This window comes from Rhipicephalus microplus, chromosome X (genome assembly GCF_043290135.1).
Source record: "Rhipicephalus microplus isolate Deutch F79 chromosome X, USDA_Rmic, whole genome shotgun sequence".
Taxonomy (NCBI): domain Eukaryota; kingdom Metazoa; phylum Arthropoda; class Arachnida; order Ixodida; family Ixodidae; genus Rhipicephalus; species Rhipicephalus microplus.
In genome coordinates, this window is record NC_134710.1 from 346836246 (window position 1) to 346858481 (window position 22236).

The 22236-nt window shown below is 48.5% G+C and overlaps 1 protein-coding gene across 1 annotated transcript in view; it reads right to left on the minus strand.

Moving 5' to 3' along the window:
* Positions 1-2914: 2914 nt before the first annotated feature.
* LOC119161158 (uncharacterized) overlaps positions 2915-22236 on the minus strand; it is a 131627-nt gene continuing 112305 nt past the window's right edge. The window contains exons 8-9 of the mRNA XM_037413510.2: positions 5699-5804; positions 2915-3248 (exon numbers count right to left, since the gene is read on the minus strand). Of these exons, the coding sequence (XP_037269407.2) occupies positions 3011-3248; positions 5699-5804 (344 nt within the window). The 3' untranslated portion in view covers positions 2915-3010. The remainder of the gene's footprint in view (positions 3249-5698; positions 5805-22236) is intronic.

Here is a 22236-nt window from a genome sequence, read left to right on the forward strand (position 1 = left end):
GCTCGTAAGACACTTTGATTGTATTTATTGTATATTTTTCTTCAGCGAGCTCAAAATAAAAACAAAACATTGTTTCTCTGGTGGATTACCTGTAGCCCAATACAACGAATATTACAAAACGCCGCATGCCACCAATACGCTCCAGCTCGACCAGCGAAGCGAAATGGTTAGAGCAGTAAAATATGCAGTTACGGGTCCAGCTAACTTCTCCTGCACTTCACTGGTGCCGTCTGAACGACGCTGTCGCTCGACGACTTTTCAGAATTTTGACGTTGCAAAAAGCGCACGCGTGTATTCGTTTCGATAACCTTGTTTCGATCACGCTGATGAAACCTGCAACATCCGAGTGCAGCGAATTGCGCACTTTTAGAGTCTGATCATGGCTGTTACACAAGCGCTACTTAATGGGAAGTTAAATGCATGTGTTACGTTAAAGAAGTAGCTGCATGATGCTTGCAGCGCAAGTAATGACGACGACATATTGTGTTTGCAAACCGTTGCTGCGGTAAACATTCGGTCCTGTGCAGCCGCGACGGCGTTGTACTCACTACTGGCCTACTACGGCGGCTAATTTGCCTGGCAGCCTCGGCTCAAAGTCTTGGAGTGTCGTTCAGTTAATACGTGGATTCTAGTTCGCACAGTTTTCTGTAGCACGCACAGGATTACGCAAATCATCGTTGATACACGGACAATCAGCTGACACCACCACCCTTCACGCTTCGGCAAAAAATGAGGTTATGAGCATTCAACAGTTTTGGAAACCAGCCATTTTGGAAACCACCTCAAGCGTATTTGAACAAAAAATCTTGCTGATTTACAGCAATGAACTCAGTGAATTGCTAGAATATATAGGTGAGAAAAAAATTTTTGGTCACGTGGCTTCCTTCTGAATTTCCCGCAATATTGTCTGAATGTTGTTTGTGGAAAAACCTATTTGCAAAGTACCACTCGTTCTTTAAATGCCAAATTTGGTGTACATGTTAGGTAAAGGACTTCTGTAAGGTGTTTCAAGCTGAGTAATTATTGCAATTTTTCTGTCCCATACGCTTTCAAGAGTTTTCCGAAAAAGTGTAATGTTTGAATTTTTTCAATTGCAATGCTGCAGATTGTATTAATACCTGAGCAGTGAATACTTAATCGACAAAAAGTGTCTTTTCAGGATAAAATATACTGAAACCTCTGAAGCTGCTGAACTTTACGAGAAAAAAAATAAGTTTTACAAAATCGTCGTTTTTTTCATATTGAGACGCAATTTGCACCATGTGGTGGTCCAATAAAAGATCAACTTTATACCTCAATTGCATGCAAATAAAGAGTTCGTTCTATGTGAAAAACCGTATTTATACAATTTGTGTTTTAGAGAAGAAAAAAATTTCGAAGTTTCCCATTGGCTGTCTTCCCAATTGGTCATACGACAGCTGCCACTTTGAAATTGCCCATTACCGTCAATAGCAAACTTCGTTTATTGCTGTGTTTCGATTTCGTTGCGAAAGAAATAACAAACCCTTTTGAACTACTTGACTCGATTTGAAATGGTAAGCCTAAAAAATTAAGATAGTGAAGCGCAACCACTGAACATTCGCTGATTTTTGTTTCGTGAGAAAACAGCTACAAGCCACTCGAACACACACGGAGCCAGAAGTAGGAAGATTAGACGAAACCGCCTACTACCTATCATTTCCATGTTCACACAAGCGCCGTGTGTGTCAGCTTCCATAGGCCATGCGCCAAAGTTCACTCTAGTGTATATTTAAGAGATTATGCCTGTGATGACCATTGTGTATAGCGTGAGCTTGGAGTGAACTGGTATCCAAGAAAAGCTCGGGTGATCCTGCATAGCACGTTGACTAATTTGGATGAACAGACTGCCCGAACATATCAAACAAACGCCGATCCAACATGATTTTTAAAGAATAACAAGTAAACGAAAGTCGACGTTTTAAACCTTCAAAAAGATCATGTGCATGGGTTCGCATTGATTGCAAGAAACCGCTGAAACAAAATTGATTTCGACACAGGTTCATGGCCAAATACATGATGGGAAAATATCACTAGAATGGCAACAACCGCAGTGGTAAGTGCCCTTTCACCCAAATGTAATGACTGGGAACTTAGGCTTCGTACCACTTTATGGCCTGTGATAATTGAGACACTGGGTCATGCATTAATTCTCCGCATATCACCAACACCTAATTTTCAGCCCCAAGAGACGCTGAGTTGTGTCTGAATAGTACTGGACATTATCGTTCATACACATTTCAAGAAGGCTATATGAGCACAAAAATGATTATATAATGTCATAAAAGGTTTTTTGAGAACTGTTTGTGCCTTCACGTAAAAAAAGGACCTGCGCGAGTGAAAAATTAATTTTTCTTCTAATTATCAGGCTTCCCCATATCTAACTGCACCACCTGCTGCATTTGTAGAAAAACTTTCGCCGAAAACGAGTCCAGGACCCAGCCTGTGTGTTACGGCTGGTAACGGTGAGAGCTGACATTTAAAACGGCTATCATATAATATATAGACGACCCTATACTGTGGCCAATAAATCCTGATTGGCCACACTAAAGGGTAGTTATTTATTTTTTTCTAAAAAAAGTGACACAGGAAAATGGCGACAAATGATGAGCAAATCAATTTAGGTGCCAACAAAAATGAATTAAAAAACAAAATTTGGCCATGGCGAAATTAGTATAGCTCAGAAAGAGGCAATAACGCATCATCTTTTTTTGTACCGAACTACTCTTCCTTCTTCAACAAAAATATTATGTCATAGGGATGCACGCATAATCTGAGAGGTGCCTCAAAAACGCCTTGATTGCGATTATACCCGCTGGTATTTTCAAGGTGCACAGTTATCAAAGCGCACGACTGTATCTTGCTCTGCATGCCCCCATCAAAATCAAACAACGGCTTCGAGGAACGGAACATCCGAAGAAAGCTTTTGTTGTAGAAGATAACATCCTCCAGCCTAAAGAGCAAGACGGGGACCATTTTTTGTGTCCAAAATCTAGCTTCGTATCGCTAGTGCAGTGACCAGAGCGACCGAAACAGTCAATGGAATGGAAGAAGCCAGGCTGGGGCAACCGTTGTTGCCCTTCGGCTTCTCCGCAGGGATCTCATCCTGCTCTGAAGCGCAGTTGTAAGCGCCGAAGAAGGCCGATGGCAGCATGCTCACACTCTTGACGTCATGTTTACATTGCTTGCGGCTTTTCCCGATGCACTTGTGAACTGACGATATGTAGGAGCTGAGAAGAAAAAAAAAGAGAAAGCGTATGCAGAGAGAGAAAACAGGTCACTGAAAGTACGCACAGTACATCTGTAGGCAGAGACTTGTGATGTCAAATGTTTGTGGCCATCGTGAAAAGAGGGCCTATGGTGAGATTGGTGAGACGGAGAGTGGTTACTAGCAAGGATTACGTGCTCGCCAGTGTACATATAGCTGCATCAGTTTAAAAGGTAAGGGTTGCTGCCAGGTCTCTTTAGTGGCCGTATGTCACCATTACGGTGGTTATGGAGGCATAGAAACATTATGTCAATTCGTAAGCTATAGCCAGCACCCACCACGAGCTAATGTAATAAGAAATCTTACTACGATAATATTCGCTTTTAAACACACTTGCATTGTCAATAAACTTGAAGCTGCTCAAAGTTAAGCCATGAGAATAACCTGCCCTAAGTATTCTCGACAAGATTCAACAAAAACAATTATTCTCTTTAGCATTCATTATAAAACACAATGCCAGTCAGCTCTCTATAATTGCTCACTACTGTGCTTTTTATTCCAAGACCTTCTGAGCTTTATTTTTGTAGCAATGGGAAATATATAACCTCTCGAGGTGCCTGATTGCAGGCACCGTCATCTCATGCTCTGAATAAAGTTGCAATTAATAACATCTCCGCGCTCATTGTATGTCCTATGTGGGAGGGGAAGAAGGTGAAGGCTGCTCGCAGGCAAGTGTGACTCAAGCAGATATAAAACGCGCCGACCGACTCCATTAGCCGAAGGGGCAAAGGGGTGCCATTGGCTGAGGAGAGGCCGCGTCGTTCGAGTAGCCTCTGCTACCTTTGATCAAAAGGGCATGGTCAAGTGCGCTGCATGCGAGCTATCTTTGCCGAGATCAAAAGACTGCTCACACCTTTGTCCGTGCTGTGCTCACGTCATTTACTTCGAGTTCAAGCGACAGACAGCACGAAAACCAGTTGGCTCACAGGAGTGTCTGCATTCTCTTAAGCCGGCGTTTTGTTGGGTGATGCCAGATCGAATTCCAACAGTGTTAACTGCTAGCCAAACTTTCTATAACTTACAATTCATTGATCATGCATTTATCGATTCATTCTTGTGGGGAAACTGGCTTTTTCTTATTCAATATTAAGAAAGAGTGGAGCTGTTCACCAAATTTACAAACATTTACGTTGTTTAACATGCATGCATCATTCTTGATGCTTTTTTGTTTATTCTTGTTTTTAATGTACCCTTTTTTTCACCCTCATAGTCTGCCATTATTAGAGCTCTAAAATTACCCGGTCAAAATAATATCTAAGACGTACTTCTGAAATTTTGGCGTAAGTTTGTGAGCAGCATACGGTTTTGAAATCTTAGCACGTGAAACAGGTAAGCCCAGCTGAATTGACGAGCTATGACTGCATATTATATCTTTCTTTCTTTGAAGCTGTCAGAGGAGTTCAGAAAGGTCGTACTCATTTATGATATTTTCAACTGCTGCTCGTCACGTTCCTCAAATGGTGCTATAGCTATTCATTTTACTTTTATCAGTCGCCTAGTCACAATGCCTCTTAAAGAATCAATGAGACTTTTGTGCCATGACAGGTGATAGGAAGCCCCGCCGTGGTGGTCTAGTAGCTAAGGTACTCGGTGGTCTAGTGACTAAGGTACTGACCCGCAAGCGCCGGGATTGAATGCCAGCTGCGGCGGCTGCATTTCCGATGGAGGCGGAAATGCTGTAGGCCCCTGTGCTCAGATTTGGGTGCATGTTAAAGAACCCCAGGTGGTCGAAAGTTCCGGAGCCCTACACTACGGCGTCTCTCAGAATTATATGGTGGTTTTGGGACGTTAAACCTCACATATCAAATCAGGTACCAGGAGGAGGAGGAGGAAGAAGAAGAAGAAGAAGGAGAAGGAGAAGAGGAAGGAGGAGGAGGAGGAGGAGGAGGAGGAAGTGGAGGGAAACTTATATTTAAGGCTTTTCTAAGCGATGCAGGGAAATTAGCGGCAACGAAGATTTTCTTGTGCACTGGAGCGTGGCATACATGCATATGTGGCTGCGTTAGTCTTATAGTGAGCGAAAAATTCTGCCAAAATTACGCCTGCTTTGTGTTCACGTTTCATATATGCAATAACACGAAAACCTCATCATCATTTTGTAATGAGTGGGAATAATGATATAGTCACGGGTTTCCCAAATACCGAAAATGAGGGATTCTACAAGAAGAGACCAGGCCGGCTTCCTGTGCTCCGATGCCACTCGGAAGAAGGAAACTCGTGAAGCACCACATGATGCGTGCGTTATAGGAACTGGTATTCACAAATAGGTTTGTATGCCCACGATGTGCCCTCGCGAACGGACCCCACCGTGTGAACAAATTGCACAATGAAACCGGTCGGTCAACGGTGGCTAGCTTTTTACCTCTTAACCATAACAATAGCTGCTTTATGAATGACGTCTCGGATACTGACCTGCACTCCTCCGTAGAGAGTAAGGCCTTGCTGAGGTCGATGGGAGATTCGGTCACACAGCGTTTAAACTCTTCCACATTCCAACAGGAGGCCGCGAGGCGGATATCTGGACAGAAAGTGGTGTGACATTTTTGTTACAATAATAGGGAAAGTTGGGCTAGTTGGTGGTTCATATTCGGGAAGTGAAAACAGCGCAAAAATATAGACATTGAGATAAGTGCACCAGGGAAGTGATGGAGGCATTTTTCATTGAAAAGGAGGGGGAAAGGTGTGTAAGCAAGCCGTCTTTGACCCTTGGTGAAAAAGAAGTTCGGTATCTGGGTTTAGCGCTGCCATGTTAAAGTGATTGTTAGTTTGTTGGGGATCGTTCCGTAAGTTTTTGGCAAGTAGGAAGGCATGTTTTGTTGTGTTTTTTTGTGGTTGTTACACACGTGTTAATGATCAACATGCTTAGGCTTGTTTTATACCTTGTTTGCTTTGATGCGCAGACGCCTTTGGTTGTTCACGTGACCGGGTCAAATGCTTGATATATGTAAGTGTACCTTTCAATAATATTTAGTTGCGAGTTCAGCGTGGTGTCGTCTCTTCCTCTGTCGTTGTCTTTATTTTTGCGCTGTTTTTACTTCCAAAGCATTTTTATTATCTGGCAAAATACGTACCACAAATATGATAGAGCACAAAGGAAGTGTAAAGGCTGAGAAATGGCACACAAGGCCGGGGGAGGCGCACATATCAATCCCTATTTTTAGTGAAGACGAATTCTATAATTAAAAAAATAAAAGTAGGAGGGTAAAACTGGGAAAAATTAGTAAATAAACAAACCCCAATTGAGACAAAAATAACGCAGCAATATATATATATATATATATATATATATATATATATATATATATATATATATATATATATATATATATATATTACCAAGCGTGTTCTTCGGAGGAGTACAGAAAACAGGAGGCCGAGAGCACGCCACACGAACGTCGTCTTTTTTTCTCTCACTGGCACAGAGCTACTGCCGAAGTGCACCGGTACAATTTTTTCCCTTCACAAAGAGGGGCCATCCTCGTGACGGCGATTTCAGGAAAAGACGCTATATGTGGGTCATAGCATGGTTTAAGTCGCGTGACGTGAACTGCTTCACGGCCTCGGCAGCGATGATCGGGCGATGAGTCGACCAGCTCGACGACGTAGTTTACGGGAGATGTCTGTTCCAGCATGCGGTAAGGACCGTGATACCATGACAAAAATTTGGTGGAAAGTCTGAGAGTTGTGGACGGAACCCAGTGCCAAAACAGCTTTCCCGTGATGTAATGGGCATCAGACGCAGAGGTGTCATGACCAAAGTTTCGGCGCGACTGATCTTGCGTGGTTTAGAGCGAGCCAGTTTACGGCATTTTTCAGCGTAAGCAGCAGCTTGGGAGATGGGTTTGCCCTCAGAAACGTCCGGTTGGTACGGCAGAATGGTGTCCATAGAACGTGAAGGTTCACGTCCATACAGGAGAAAGAAGGGAAAGTAGCCAGTGGCAGTTTGAGACGCAGAGTTGTAGGGGACGAAAGGGAGTACGCGGTCCCAGTTTGTGTGGTCTTCCGACATGTACATCGCCAGCATGTTGGCAAGGGTACGATTGAAGCATTCTGTCATGCCGTTAGTTTGAGGATGGTATGCGGAAGCGGTGCGGTGTACAATCCGGCATTTTTTGAGCAATCTAGATGACATTTGAGAGGAAGACGCGGCCACGGTCACGAAGTAATTCACGTGGGGCCCCATGGCGCAGAATGAGATGACGAAGAAGGAACCACGTGACGTATTTCGCGGTGGCGGCTGGTAGCGCAGATGTTTCCGCGTACCGCGTGATGGGGTCGATGGCGACTACTATCCAGTGATTGCGATTAGTAGTGGTGGTAAGTGGAACAAAAAGATCAATTCCGACGCGGTCAAATGGTCCGGTAGAGCGGAGCGATGGCTGTAGAGGACCAGCGGTGCTGTGAGTTGGAACCTTGCGTCGTTGGCACGCAGGGTACGACTGAACGTACTGGTGAACGTATTGATATATGCCTCGCCAGTAGTACCTCAGGTGAAGATGCGAGTACGTCTTGAACGTGCCAGCGTGACGGCACTGATGGCCGTCGTGGAACGCGCTGCAAATGTCTGCGAGCAAATGACGGGGGATCACGAGGAGCCACCTGCGGCCGTCGTTCAGGTAATTTCGACGATACAGCAAATCTTCACGAAGTGCGAAGTGTTGGACTCTACGACGTAGGGTGCGTTAGGCGGAGTTCGGGGCCCGTTGAGACAAAATGTAAAGCAGGAAAGCAAACCAGGGATCCTTGCGCTATTTTTCCGGCATGTCGGTGATAGTTAGAGATTATGAAAAACAGTTGGAAGCTGGTGAGCCGGCAGAGTCGGAAGGCAGTGGCGATTGAGATAGGGCGTGAGCGTCCAAGTGTTTTTGTCCAGAGCAATAAATCACGTGTATATCATACTACTGGAATCGTGAAGCCCAGCGAGCCAGGCGTCCAGTCGGGTCTTTCAAGGACGACATCCAGCATAGCGCGTGGTGGCCGGTAATAACATCAAACTGACGCCCATAGAGGGAAGTTCGAAATTTACCAATTGCCCAAACAATCGCCAAACACTCCTTTTCGGTGACGGAGCAATTTAACTCCGCCTTTGTGAGGATACCACTGGCATAGGCAACAACGTACTCGCCAAAGTCTGGTTTTTGCTGAGTGATAACTGTGCCAAGGCCGACACCGCTAGCATCCGTGTGTATTTCTGTAGGCGCGTCGAGATCATAGTGGCGCAGAATTGAAGGAGACGTGAGGAGTAGGCGAAGTGTCGTAAATGACTCATCGCAATTGGCATTTCAAGCTAGACAGGTCGTTGCTGCTGGCGAGAAGCTTGGTCAAGGGGGACATAATGAACGCAAAATTGTGGATGAAGCGCCGAAAATATGAACACAGCCCAATAAAGCTTCGGAGTTCCTTTAGAGTGATGGGTTTAGGATATTCGGCAACTACTCGAAGTTTGGCAGGATCTGGCGAAATTCCTTCTTTTGAGACGACATGGCCTAATATGGTAAGCTGACGGGCGCCAAAATGACATTTATTTAGGTTTAACTGCAAGCCGGCGTTAGTGAGGCACTCGATAACTTGTTCAAGGCGAGTGATATGAAATGGGAAATCTGCAGAAAAAACCCCTATGTCATCCAAGTAGCATAAACAGGTCTGCCATTTGAGGCCTCCGAGAATAGTGTCCATCATCCTTTTGAAGGTAGCAGGTGCGTTGCAAAGGCCGAAAGGCATTATGTTAAATTCGTATAAACCGTCAGGGGTGACAAAAGCTGTATTTGGACAGTCGGTTTCAGCCATGGGCACTTGCCAGTTGCCTGAGCACAGATTCAGTGGTAAGAAATATTCGGCTCCTTGAAGGCAGCCCAGGGCGTCGTCGATGTGGGGTAGGGGATAAACATCTTTCCGCGTAATCTTGTTTAGGTGGTAATAGTCAATTCAAAATCTTATCGTACCGTATTTTTTCCGCACCAGCACGACAGGAGAGGCGCAGGGACTGTTTGATTCTTGAATCACGCAATGTTTTAGCACGTCATCGACATTGCCGCTAATAACGCGGCGTTCGGCGTGCTATACTCGGAAGGGACGCTGTCGCAGGGGAGCATGATCACCGGTTTCAGGACGATAAACGCCTGCAGACGTGAGCCCCAATAATGGCTGGCCAATGTCGAAACAGGCATGAAAGCGTTCAAGCAGTTGAACAACCCTTGTGCGCTGGACTGGCGTAAGCGCCTTATCGATGCTGCGCAGGAGGATGTCTTGAATAGGAGAGGTGGTAGCCGCGGCGTATGTGACGGCATTTGTCGTCAACGGTGTCTTATCGGACTTTGCATCCAATGAGAAGATGGCGCTAAAAGTGCCTAAATACCTAACAAATTTGCCGCGTAACAGAGTTGCTGAGCAAGGAAAGGGATTGCACGCCTAGGCCACACCGGCACCATTCACAAAGGTAACAATGGCAAATGGAAGTATGAGGTTCCGTCGGCGTTCACAGTCTTCAGACGGCGCAAACAGGGCGGTGAAATCACGAACAGTGTCAGAGGAAACGGACACCAGGGTGGCAGAGAACGAAGAAATGATAGCGTCAGCAGCGACAACCAATTTAGGCACTGGGCTCGGGACGCCGATGACTGTGGTACTGAAAGGGGACAAAGCGAGTCGAGCTCCAGCGCAGTCAACGACCACATCATGTGTAGAGAGGAAGTCCCAACCGAGGATCACGTGATGGGACGCATGTAGTTGGACAACGAACTCCACAATGTAGAATGCGTCATTGATAAAAAGACGTGCCGCGCACGCCGCCACCGGTTTAATGCGCTGGGATCTTGCCTTCCGTAATAAAATATCAGAAACGGGTACCGCCACTTGCTGCATTTTGCGGCACAAAAGCTAATTTAAAACAGAAACATCAGTTCCTGTGTCGACAAGAGCGTTCGTCGCGACACCATCAATAACAGCCGCGATCTCGTTTGGAGACGAAAGATGAGGCCTTGAAATTTCTGAAGAGGGTGCAGTTCGTGCCTCAGGAACTGCGGCTCTTAGTTTTCCTCTTGCGTGGGGTTGGTACGGTGGAGCATAAGAGAAACGGAGCGGCGCCGAGGAGGAGGTAATCAACGTGAGGGGAAAATGGCACGGTGCGAATAAGCGGCCGATGAGTCGGCGAAAATAGGGTGTGCTGGTTGCTGTGACACGTATTCAAAGTTGGGGATGTAATCATTGACATAAAGACTGCGCTGACGACGGCACTGACGTGCAACATGGCCAGGAATGCTGCAGGCGTAGCAGATGGGCCTGTTGTATGAATGGCGCCAAGAGTTGTGAGGTGGTCCGGGAGGCGAGAGAGGTTGCGCGAGAACAGGGCGTGTTGGGTGAACAGGGCGTGGTGGCAAGTAGAAGTTGGTGACTTGGGCGGATGGTGTTGGCATCGGTCAAGCATAGGAACTGGTAACGGCCTCAGCATAGGTGAGAGGCGCTGCAGGCTGCAGGAGGTGGAACTGCCGATGCAACTTGAGCCTGAATGACACAACGGAGCAAGTGATGGCGAGTGCCATGGGACTCTCGGCGACAGATCGGACAATAGAGAGATGACGAGCTACTTCTTCACGGATGTAATGCTTAACTTGCGGCAATAAGTTGAAATATTCAGCGCCAGTGCTCTTGGCGTCCACAGATGAGAGGTCCACTGGGGGAATTCCGGCGCAACAGGTAGAAAGGCGCACTTTGCGCAGTTCGTCAAAGCTTTGGCACAGTTCAATAACTTGCGCTACTGTCTGAGGGAACTTGGCTACCAGCATATGAAATGCATCATCATCTATGCCTTTTAGTATGTGCCTGCCTTATTTTGTCAGGCTTCACCATAGATGCATTAACGTGCTTACACTAATTGATGATGCCCTCAATATAACTCGTAAAGGTCTCACCAATCCTTTGGGCTCAGGCGCGGAGGCGATGTTCAGTGCGAAGTTTGCGCAATCCAGGCCGACCGAAGAACGAAGCGATGATTTGCTTGAATGCCGACCAGGTGGCAAACTCGGCTTCATGGTTGTAGTACCATAGCTTCGCCACATCGGTCAGATAAAAGCTGACGCGCGTCACCTTAGGAGGGTGATTAATTTGTGGGGTTTAACGTCCCAAAACCACCATATTGTTACGCATGCCTTGGAAGAAAACGAAGATGGGTAAACATGCTGGCTACCCCAAGCTGGAGGAAGAAAGAAGACGACGAGACTGCGATCATCTACCGGCCGGCCGCTCCGGCGCTTCTCTTCGCGACCAAAATAAACGGCCCTCTTCAGTCGTATACGTCCTGGTCCTCCTTGTGCGTAACAGATTGGTGGAGGTGCTGGGTAAGACAAGCCCAACGACGGGAGCTTCACTACCTGGACTACGCCGCAGCCGCCGCCTTGCTGGACTCCCGCCTGCGCCGATCGTAATGATCCAAGATCAGCCATCTAACGCTTCAAGGCCAACTCCAATGTGTTCCGTGCCCTACTACCGAGTACCGCCAACCTTTTGAGGAAAATCGGGAGAGGATGTCGACGCGTGGCTCGTCCAGTACAAGCGAGTCAGCAAGTCCAACGGCTGGGATGCCGACGCTCAGCTCAGCAATGCGGTCTTTCGCCTTACGGATATTGCGCTCGTGTGGTACGAAAACCACGAGGACACACTGACGACGTGGGACGTTTTTGTTGCAGAGCTGAAAGCGTGTTTCGGCGACTCGAGCGTCAAAAGGAAGCGGGCAGAGCAGACATTGTCTCAACGCGCGCAGCTTCAGGTGAGACATGTACCACTTATATAGAGGATGTTCTGAAGCTCTGCAAGGTGGTCAATGATCAGATGTCAGATGATGACAAAGTAGGGCATTTGCTGAAAGGCATAGCCGAAGATGTATATAATTTTCTAATCGGAAAAGAGCACCTGAGCTCGGTGTCCGACGTGATTCGGCAATGCCGAACTATCGAACAGCTGAAAATGCGCAGGATTGCTCCAAAGTTCGGCCGGCTCACAAATGATACAACGGTTGCCAGCATCGACACGAGCACCTGCCCAGACCTGTCCTCGACGATTCGAGAGATTGTTCGCAAAGAACTTTTTCGCTATAGAGAACAGACGTAATCAGCAGTTGATCACCATTCTGTAAACGACCAACATTCGGTATATGTGCCACGTGAGGCTGTGACTGCGCCGCCGCCTTCTACGACCCCTTGGCAATCGATGGTTAGTGCAGCAGCTGTTGAGTACAGCGCACCCCCACAGCCAAGAAGAGCATCACGGTTGCCAGCTCCTCGCCATGACTGACGCCCCCAGCGTCCGCCTTCTTCGCGACGCCCGGTCTATCCCTATGATATACGGAACGAACCGACCCACTCCGCCAGAGACGACGATGTTCGATTCATCGACGAACAAAGAGAGTGTCGACGTCTCACAGTTTGCTACACCTGTGGTGTACCAGGACATATTTCGCGATTTTGCAACCGTCGACGTGTAGCCCCACGGTATGGCTACCCACCACACTTTGCACGGCCTTCCCAACGACTTGGCGATGACCCGCGAGCAACGTACTATGGCCCACCACAACACTTCACGCGATCGTTTGATCGACCGTACGACGACCCTAATGCAACACACCTGCTGCCTCGCGACAACTACTGGACACGCAGCTTCCGGAACCACTCCCCTACATCTGACAGGAGCTTGACAACTCCACCGCCTCGTGTTCCCCGTTCTCCTTCCCCAAGGCGCCGCAACACGTCTCCTTTGCCACAGGAAAACTAGCAAGCGCAGCCGATGGAGGTGAGGTCGCCGGAGACGTGCTAATATCAGAAATACCTCCTGTGTTGATGCTCAAGAACAAAGTACGTGTTTTTGTTGACGGTGTGCCTGTGATGGTTTTGGTGGAAACGGGGGCAACCATTTCGGTCATGAGTGCGTGTTTTAAAGGTACCTTGGGGCGGAAGGTATTCTTTAGGTGGAATCAAGCTGCGAAGTTTTGCGGAGTGAGTGGTGAGGCACTGAATCCTGTTGGTGTGTGTCAAGCTAACGTATTTCTCGGAGGCCGCGTTATCCCAACGGAGTTCGTGATTATTCCGCAGGCGACACATGGTGTTATTTTGGGTATGGACTTTTTGAGGGAGTGTGGTGCGACTGTCGACTGCCGCACAGGGACAATAGTCTTGAGTGATCACGTTCCGCCAGCACTCTTGGAAAACCCTGTGGATGGTGAGACGGCATTGTGTGTCTGTGGCGACACTATCATACCACCGTTATCAACCGTTCGTGTACCTGATGGTTGCAGCGACAGCTATTCCGCCAACTTTGATGCCAACGTAGAACCAGTGTACACCAACTGCATGAAAAAGAATGTGTTGATCCCATATTGTGTGGTGTCGATCAGACGTAGACGCGCTGGTTTATGGACTGTCAATTGCTCTACAGAACCCGTGATGTTACCAGATCGTCTAAAGTTAGCGGTCGTGAGTGGACAACACGAGGCCTTACTGGTGACCGAGCTTAGAGATGCGCCGGAAGAGCATCGTAGTCAGAGTTTCGAAACGGCTCTTCTGTCAATGGTGAATAAGTCGCTGAGCACAAGTGAACGCCGAACATTGGTCAATGTACTTTCGACGCACGTCTTTGCATTCGACTTTGCGCAGAAAAACAAAGCGCCCCTAATCCCTGCTTCTCGGACATGTCACACTATCAACACGGCTTTGGCCAATCCGATTAGACAAAAGCCATACCGTGTTTCGCCATCTGATCTGCGGATTATTAATGAGCAGGTGAACGAAATGATTGAAAACGGTATCATTAAAGAGTCGGTAAGTCCATGGGCAGCTCCAGCAATTCTCGTTAAAAAGAAAGACGGATCCTGGAGATTTTGCGTCGATTATCGCCGTATAAATGCTGTAACAAAAAAAGACGTGTACCCACTTCCACGCATTGATGATGCCATAGACTACCTGCATTCGGCCTCTTACTTTTCCTCTGTAGACTTAAGATCGGGCTACTGGCAAATTCCCATGCATCCTGAAGATAAAAAAAGACAGCCTTTGTAACCCCTGATGGCCTTTTTGAATTCAACGTGATGCCATTTGGACTGTGCAACGCGCCGGCGACGTTCGAGCGATTTATGGACACTGTTCTTCGTGTCTTGAAGTGGAGCATTTGCATGTGCTATCTCGACGACGTCGTCATCTTTGGCCGCACCTTCAGCGAACACAATTCACGTCTGGCTACTGTACTGACTTGCATAAGAAACGCTGGCCTTGTTCTTAACTCAAAGAAATGCCACTTCGGAGACCGACAAACCCTTGTTCTCGGGCACCTAGTCGATCAGGAGGGCATCCGTCCAGATCCCCAGAAGACAGCAGCCGTTGAAGCATTCAATGTGCCGCGCTTTGTGCAGGAGCTCCGCAGTTTTTTGGGGCTTTGCTCCTATTTTCGCCGCTTTATACCCAAGTTTGCCGATGTCGCGTATCCGCTGACATGTTTGCTACGGAAGAATACTCCCTTCGAGTGGACTCCGGAGTGCGACTCCTCTTTTCGCCAACTGAAGTTCCTCCTGACGTCGCGGCCTGTTGTTCAACACTTCAACCCATCATCTCCAACCGAACTGCACACAGATGCCAGCGGCATAGGACTTGGTGCCGTCCTAGTTCAACGCTGTGGTAAACGCGAGCACGTGATTGCATACGCAAGTCGCTCCTTGAGTAGGCCCGAGCAGAATTACACTGTCACAGAACAAGAATGCCTCACGGTAGTATTTGCGATTCAGCAGTTTCAGTCTTACTTATACGGAAGCCCTTTTACAGTCGTCACCGACCACCACTCATTGTGTTGGCTCGTCAACCTTCGGGATTCTTGCGGCCGTCTAGCGCGCTGGGCACTTCGGCTCCAAGAGTATAACTTCATAGTCTCGTACTAAAGTGGTCGACGACACGCCGACGCAGATTGCCTTCCGCGCATGCCACTGAGCACTACAGAGTGTGACGCCGATGACCTCGATCACCTCGTAGCTTCTGTGTCACCAAAGTTTCCCGACCTCAGTACTTTCAAAGATGAACAGCGAAAGGACACCAGGCTATCATCGCTTTGCACAGCTTCTACGGCATGCCATTTCTGTGTACGCAACGGACTCCTATATAAGAAGAACTTTTCCAGCACTGGCACACGTTTCCTCCTGGTAGTGCCAGAAACCCTTCAGACAGCGATTTTAGGTGTGATGCACGATGATCCTACGTCCGGACATTTAGGTTCTGCGCGGACGCTTTACCGTGCTAAAGAACGCTTTTATTGGCCAGGAATGCGACAGTCAGTAGAGGCGTATGTGGCCAGCTGCACACAGTGTCAACGCCACAAACGCCCGTCTACGGCTCCGGCTGGTCTTCTACAGCCCTTGCCACCTCCAAGCACACCTTTCCAACAAGTGGGCATTGACCTCATGGGCCCTTTTCCAAAGTCGGCTAAAAGCAATCGCTGGATAATTGTATGTGTCGATTACCTCACGCGCTACTGCGAGACGGCTGCCATACCAACCGCAACTGCCAGCGACGTCTCTGTGTTCCTGCTGCAGCACGTTATCCTCCGACATGGCCCACCTCAGGTGATCATCAGTGATCGTGGGCGACAATTTACGGCAGACATAGTAAAGAGCTGCTTCGATTGAGTGAGTCCCGCCTTCGTCACTCGTCGCCATACCATTCGCAAACAAATGTGCTCACGGAGCGCACCAACCGAACAATTGTAAACATGCTCTCTATGTATGCGGCATCCGATCACAAGAACTGGGATGACGTGCTACCATTTATAACGTACGCGTTCAACACCGCTAAGCACGAGACAACAGGCTATAGCCCCTTTTTCTTGATGTACGCACGACCGCCACGGCACACACTCGACACAGTTTTGTAATTCTCGGCGCACGAGAACCTCTCAGTCACCGAAATCCTCTGCCTTGCAGAAGAAGCGCGTCGTATTGCTCGTCTACGCACTTTGGCATCACAGGAAAAATCGAAGGTACGCTATGACGTCCGCCACCGGCCTGTAACTTACCGCCCAGGCGACTTAGTGTGGCTATGGACTCCGGTACGAAGACGCGGGTTATGCCAAAAGTTCTTGGCCACATACGACGGACCGTTTGTCGTTCTCGACAAAATCACGGAAGTCAAATACACAATAGCTCGCCTCACGAGAAGTGGTAGAAGAGCCGCTAAAACCCAAGCAGTCCATGTCGCTCGACTGAAGTTGTACACACCAAGGTGAATCGGTTACCTCGCCCGGCGGGCTTCGTCTGCGAGGGGAGGAATGTTACGCATGCCTTGGAAGAAAACGAAGATGGGTGAACAAGCTGGCTGCCCCAAGCTGGAGGAAGAAAGAAGACGACGAGACTGCGGTCATCTACCTGTTGGCCACTCCGGCACTTCTCTTCGCGACCAAAATAAACGGCCCCCTTCAGCCGTATACGTCCTGGTCCTCCTTGTGCGTAATATGATTATGAGAGACGCCGTAGTGGAGGGCTCCAGAAATTTTGACCACCTGGGGTTCTTTAACGTGCACCCAAATCTGAGCACACGGGTCTCGACATTTCCGCCTCCATCGGAAATGCAGCCGCCGCAGCCGGGATTTGAACCCGCGACCTGCGGGTCAGTAGCCGAGAACCTTAGCCACTAGACCACCGTGGCAGGGCAGCTTAGGAGGGTCATCCCATTTGTTGGGACCGCTAACACGCTCAAACTCTACCAGGCAGTCTTCGACGTCAAGTTCGACGGTGCCGTTGAACATTGCAGAGTCATGTTGACGAAGCGTCCCAGCACACATGACCGTAGGTGGTGCTTGGGAAGAAGCGGCGTCCACGGCCATTTCGGGGGCAGATAGTAAAGTCCGGTTGCCGAGCTACAGGACACAAAGAGGATTGACCCAGCACCTCCACCAAATGTAACAAACGTCGTCTTCGGAGGAGTTTCAGCAATAAACTCGCCAGGACAAGCAAGACAGCTGCAGCACAGAAAACAAGAGGCCGAGAGCGCGCCACACGAACATCGTCGTCTTTTCTCTCACTGGCACAGAGCTAGCGCCAATGTGCGTGCACCAAGAGACCGGTACAACATATATATATATATATATATATATATATATATATATATATATATATATATATATATATATATATATATATATATATATATAAGTTTGTATGCGAGGGACTTTTAATCAGCTGCCCGCTCATAATAAGTTCACGTGCAACGTGACGCCAAACATGTGCATAAAAGAGTGTTTTCACACTCGTCGCCTGGCTTATAGATGGCGCTGACTGCCACTCCTACTTCTAAATTCACATATAAACCCAAAAAGTGGATGGAGGGAAGGCCGCTGTGGTAGCTCAGTGGTTAGAGCATCGAACGCGTTATTCGAAGGTCGTAGGTTCGTTTCCTGCTCACGGCAGGTTATTTCTTCCTCCACTTTTCTTTCTTTTTATTTACATTCCATTGGTTCTAATAACTTCCCCTGTACATTCCTTGGCATTACTGTCTGTTAGATCTCAGTATATATATATATATATATATATATATATATATATATATATATATATTCACACGTTGGGTGAGAGAAAAAATGAAATAAATATATTCAAAAAATATACAGGGAGAGTCAGAGGCCGCTGCAGCCAAAATGGAGGACCAACAGCAACAACAACACGAGCACGGTCGCTTTCATCGTCTTCGTCGCCTATGATGCTTTTTTGTTGCCGAGGTTGTGTAACATATAACCCCCCGCCACTGGCAGCGCCGTCTTGGCACCTAAAGGAGAGTAGGATTATATGCGGATATGTAGAGTTTGAGGCGGGTCACGTGGACGACGTCAGTAGCGAGTGCGGACGACGACGACTGATGTCCAACGGAGCAATCTCGTATGTGACCTCGGTAAGCCGGCGTAAAACCTTGTAAGGCCCGAGTAGCGAGACAGGAGCTTGGATGAGAGGCTAACGTGGCGGCATGGTGTCCAGAGGAGGATCATTGAACCTGGAGAGTAAGAAACTACTCTGTGATGGCTATCGTAGCAGGTCTTCTGATAGAGCTGCGAGCAAAGACGTTCCCGTGCGATTTGGCGGGCCACTTGAGCCCGAGCAGTGGCATCCCGGGCGTACTCTGTAACCGTTTGCGTAGTTGATGGGAGAAGAGTCTCGAAGGGTAACGCTGGATGGCGGCCGAACAATAAATAGAAGGGGGAGAAGCCAGCGGTGTCGTGGATTGACGAATTGTACGCGAATGTCACATAAGACAAAGTGCTATCCCAATAAGGTGGTCTTTGGAAACGTACACGGAGAGCATTGTTGTCATGGTTCGATTTAGGCGCTTGGTAAGACCATTTTTTTCTGGGTGATAGGCCGTAGTGAGCTTGTGGCGTGTCGAACACGAGCGAAGGATGTCACTTACTACTTTTGAAAGAAATGAGCGACCACGATCAGTCAGCAGCTGTCGAGGAGCACCATGGTGAAGAATTACGTCATGAAGCAAGAAGTCCGCGACGTCAGTGGCACAGCTTGTCGGTGGCGCTCGTGTGATAGCGTATCTTGTGGTGTAATCAGTGGCTACGGCTATCCGCTTGTTTCCAGTGAGAGAAGTAGAAAATGGTCGAACGAGATCAAGACCGACGCGGTAGAACGAAACGGTGGGTATGTCTATTGGTTGGAGCGGACCAGCTGGTGGCAAGTTGGACTGTTTGGAGCGCTGGCAGGACTCACATGGGGCAACGTATCGGCGCACAGAATAGTAAAGGCCTGGCCAGAAGAATCTACGCCGCAAGTGATCGCACGTGCGCATGACCCCGAGATGTCCCACGGATGGGGCGTCGGTGGACATCGCTGAGCTGCTCCTTGTGTATGTTGGTGAAAGCCGACATGGCGAAGACACAAGGGTCAGAATCATGTGCTGAAAGGTCAGGTGGGTCCACGGGGTGACGAGATAGACAGTCGACATCCTGGTGCATTTAGCCAAATTTGTATGCCACGTCGAAGCTGTATTCTTGTAGTTTCAAGGCCCAAGGGCCAAGTTGTCCAGTTGGATCTTTAAGAGACGACAGCCAGCATAAGGCATGGTGATGTGTAATTACCGAAAAAGTGCGGCCAAACAAGTATGGTCGAAATTTTCTGACTGCTTAGACTAGTGCGAGGCACTCACACTGTAATTGAAAACTTGCTCTCCAAAGGAGAAAGGAGGCGACTTGCATAAGCAATGACGCGATCCTGCCCCCTTGCCACTGGGCGAGAACAGCACCAATTACATGTCCGCTGGCATCGGTACGAACTTCAGTATGGGCTGACGGGTCGAAATGGTCCAAGATGGGTGGGGAAGTAAGTAATGTTGTAAGGGTGCTAAAGCCAGCTGCTCGGTCAGTACCGCAATAAGCTCCGTAAGTGGTCGGGTAATGTCAGCAAAATTCTTCACGAAATGTCGAAAGTAAGAACAAAGGCCGATAAAACTCCGTACATCTTTTGCTGAACGTGGTATGGTAAAATGTTTGACAACTCGAATTTTGTCAGGATCAGGTTGCACGCCTCGAGCACTGACGAGGTGGCTTAGCACAGTGATTTCCCGACGGCCAAAGCGACATTTCGAAGAGTTGGGCTGAAGTTCTGCTGCCCGAAAAACCTCAAGAACAGCCGTTAGGCGGCTACGGTGTCTTTCGAATGTAGGTGAAAATACGATGACGTCATCGAGATAGCACAGGCACGTGGTCCATTTGTATCCACGCAGGAGAGAGTCCATCATCCTTTCAAATGTAGCTGGTGCACAACACAATCCGTATGGCATAACCTTGAACTGGAAAAGTCCATCCAGTGTGATGAATGCGCTTTTCTCATGGTCTCGATGATCGACAGAAATCTGTTAGTATCCTGATCGCAAGTCGATAGATGAAAAGTAGGCAGACTCATGTAGGCAGTCGAGAGCATCGTCAATCCGTGGCAGTGGATACACGTTCTTACGTGTTACTTTGTTTAAGTGACGGTAGTCTACGCAGAAGCGCCAGCTGCCATCCTTCTTCTTAACTAGCACGACTGGCGATGTTCATGGACTGCAGGAAGGTTCGATGACGTCTTTTGTGAGCATTTCTTCTATTTCGTGCTGGATAACTTGTCGCTCAGCATGAGACACGCGATAAGGACGTCGTCGGATGGGGCTGGCGTCTCCAGTGTTAATCCTATGAGTTACAAAGGATGTCTGACCCAAAGGGCGGTCATCAAAATCAAAGATGTCGCGGTAGGATTTCAGCAGGTGCCGGATGTCATCTGTCTGTGCTAGAAGGTCCGGAGCGATCATCTTGTCGATGGTGGCATCCACTGCGCTCTTCGAGGATGAGAACGGAGCAGAGGACGAAGAAAATTCGGCGACGAACGCCAAAATGGCAGCATCTCTACAAGAAACTTTTGCCAAAGTCATACCAGCTGGGATAACTTGAGCGCACCAGTTGAAGTTTAGGATCGGAAGAGATGCTGTATTTCGCGTGACTGTCAAAAGTATGTGAGGCACGACAACATTTTTGGTCAGCAGAACGTCAGCAATAGGTGTCAACTTGTAGTCACCATCGGGAACACAAGAGACAGATCTCAAGTTCACGTAAGTAACGGCTTGAGGTGCTAGGCGAACGTGATCTGCAGAACACAGACGGGGTTGAGGTGGTGTTGGGTCGTCCTGGTAACACGGTAAATCAAGTTGAAGCATGCCGGTTCAACAATCAATAAGGGCAGAGTGGGCAGATAAAAAGTCTATGCCGAGGATAAGTTCATGAGAACATTTCTCGAGCCCAGCAAATAGCACTGTCGTGCAGCGATCAGCCACACTTCTATGCGTGGAGCACACTCCAAGCACTGGAAACGTGCCGTCGTCGGCGACCTGGATGAGTGGCACTGTGGGTGGCGTTAAAACTTTCCTAAGGCGGCAACGAAGTTCTGAATTCATCACTGATACTTGAGCCCCTCCTTCCACAAGTGCAACAATGGGTGTGTCATCTACTTCAACGTCAATAAGGTTGCGTCGAGTCGGCAGCATGGTCAGAGAATTGGGCGGGCTAGTGGTCGATGCAGCATCACCTCCGGGAGCTTCATCATCTAGTTTTCCCGTGGCAGGTGGTTACTCGGCGACGTTGGTCGGCGAAATCGGGGCGAGCGAGACGATGGGCGACGGGAGAGCGGTGAACGGGACTGGGGAGCATGCGGAGATGGAGAGTGACGACGATATGGCGGCATAGAAGGAACGTCTTCACTGGTGGCCTGAGGTGACTCCCGGTAAGTTTGAAAGCGTCCATGATCCCTCTCTGGCCGATGGGGGTACCCATAGGATGCCTGATGCCAATACCACCGAGTGTTACAATGGCGGGCCACGTGTCCGATACGGTGGCAGTTGAAACAAATCGGGCGATCGTCAGCAGTCCTCCACTCGGCTGGATTGCGAGGGCGCGCCAGAAGGTTTCGGCTTTGAGCATATGAAACAGGGTGTTGACGACGGTCGATCAGCTGAGAGGGAACTGTAGTGCACTCAGAGGCCAGTCCAGCATTGGAAAGCTCTTGTCGCACAATGGCATGTACCAGTGGCACCATCTGTAGGCTAGAGTCAAAGGCATGGGAGCACGTGGACGCAGGAGACAGAGCTTCAAGTTCATGTATGATAATCTTGGTCACGTGCTCTGCAGTTAACGGTGTCCGTAGTGCAGGCCCATTTTTGCACGAGCAGGTTGCTGCTGTGTTTGGTAGTCGAGTGAAATTATGGGTGATACGTCGACTTTTCGCGGCCTCAAAACGCTGGCACTCCTTGATGATGGCACCGACCTTGTTGCAGTCCTTGCATATGAGAAGGTTGAATGCATTATCTGTAATCTCTTTTAATATTGCCACCTGGTTTTCTGTGCCAGAGAACAGTGGGTCAGTTCTGTGCCGGTAAACGAGGAAGACGAAGACGAGCAACCCGTGC